Genomic DNA, 417 nt, shown 5'->3' with positions numbered 1-417 from the left:
TTGTGCCTCAGCAATGTCATGTTTGTGCCTCCCGTGGCCATTGCTGTCCGCAGCCACTACCTCCTGGAAGCTGCTGTCTACATCTTCACCATGTTCTTCTCCACCGTGAGTATAGGGTGGGGGTGGTTGAGGGGAAAGCAAAGGGCTGGGGCTGTGTGGGGCCGCTCTCACACCCTTTCCCTCCTACCCCAGTTCTACCACGCCTGTGACCAGCCAGGCATTGTGGTGTTCTGCATCATGGAGTACGATGTGCTGCAGTTCTGTGACTTCTTGGGCTCCCTGATGTCTGTCTGGGTTACTGTCATTGCCATGGCCCGGCTGCAGCCCGTGGTCAAGCAGGCAAGTGTGGGAAGGACGCATGTAGGGCAGGCATGGCAGGAATTTACACTGACTGGTGCCCCACTGACCCCCAAGAGC

The 417-nt window shown here is 57.8% G+C and overlaps 1 protein-coding gene across 1 annotated transcript in view; it reads left to right on the top strand.

Moving 5' to 3' along the window:
* The window catches only part of TMEM8B (transmembrane protein 8B), a gene marked incomplete at both ends in the record, with an annotated part of 5,801 nt that overhangs the window by 5,255 nt on the left and 129 nt on the right, over window positions 1-417 (top strand). Inside the window, 2 exons of the mRNA XM_009073716.1 lie at window positions 2-105; window positions 193-343. Of these exons, the coding sequence (XP_009071964.1) occupies window positions 2-105; window positions 193-343 (255 nt within the window). The remainder of the gene's footprint in view (window position 1; window positions 106-192; window positions 344-417) is intronic.

Source organism: Acanthisitta chloris, unplaced genomic scaffold, assembly GCF_000695815.1.
Source record: "Acanthisitta chloris isolate BGI_N310 unplaced genomic scaffold, ASM69581v1 scaffold29180, whole genome shotgun sequence".
In the NCBI taxonomy this organism is placed as follows: Eukaryota; Metazoa; Chordata; class Aves; order Passeriformes; family Acanthisittidae; genus Acanthisitta; species Acanthisitta chloris.
Note: the sequence above shows the minus strand (reverse complement) of the source record. Positions and strands in the feature narration are given on the sequence as shown.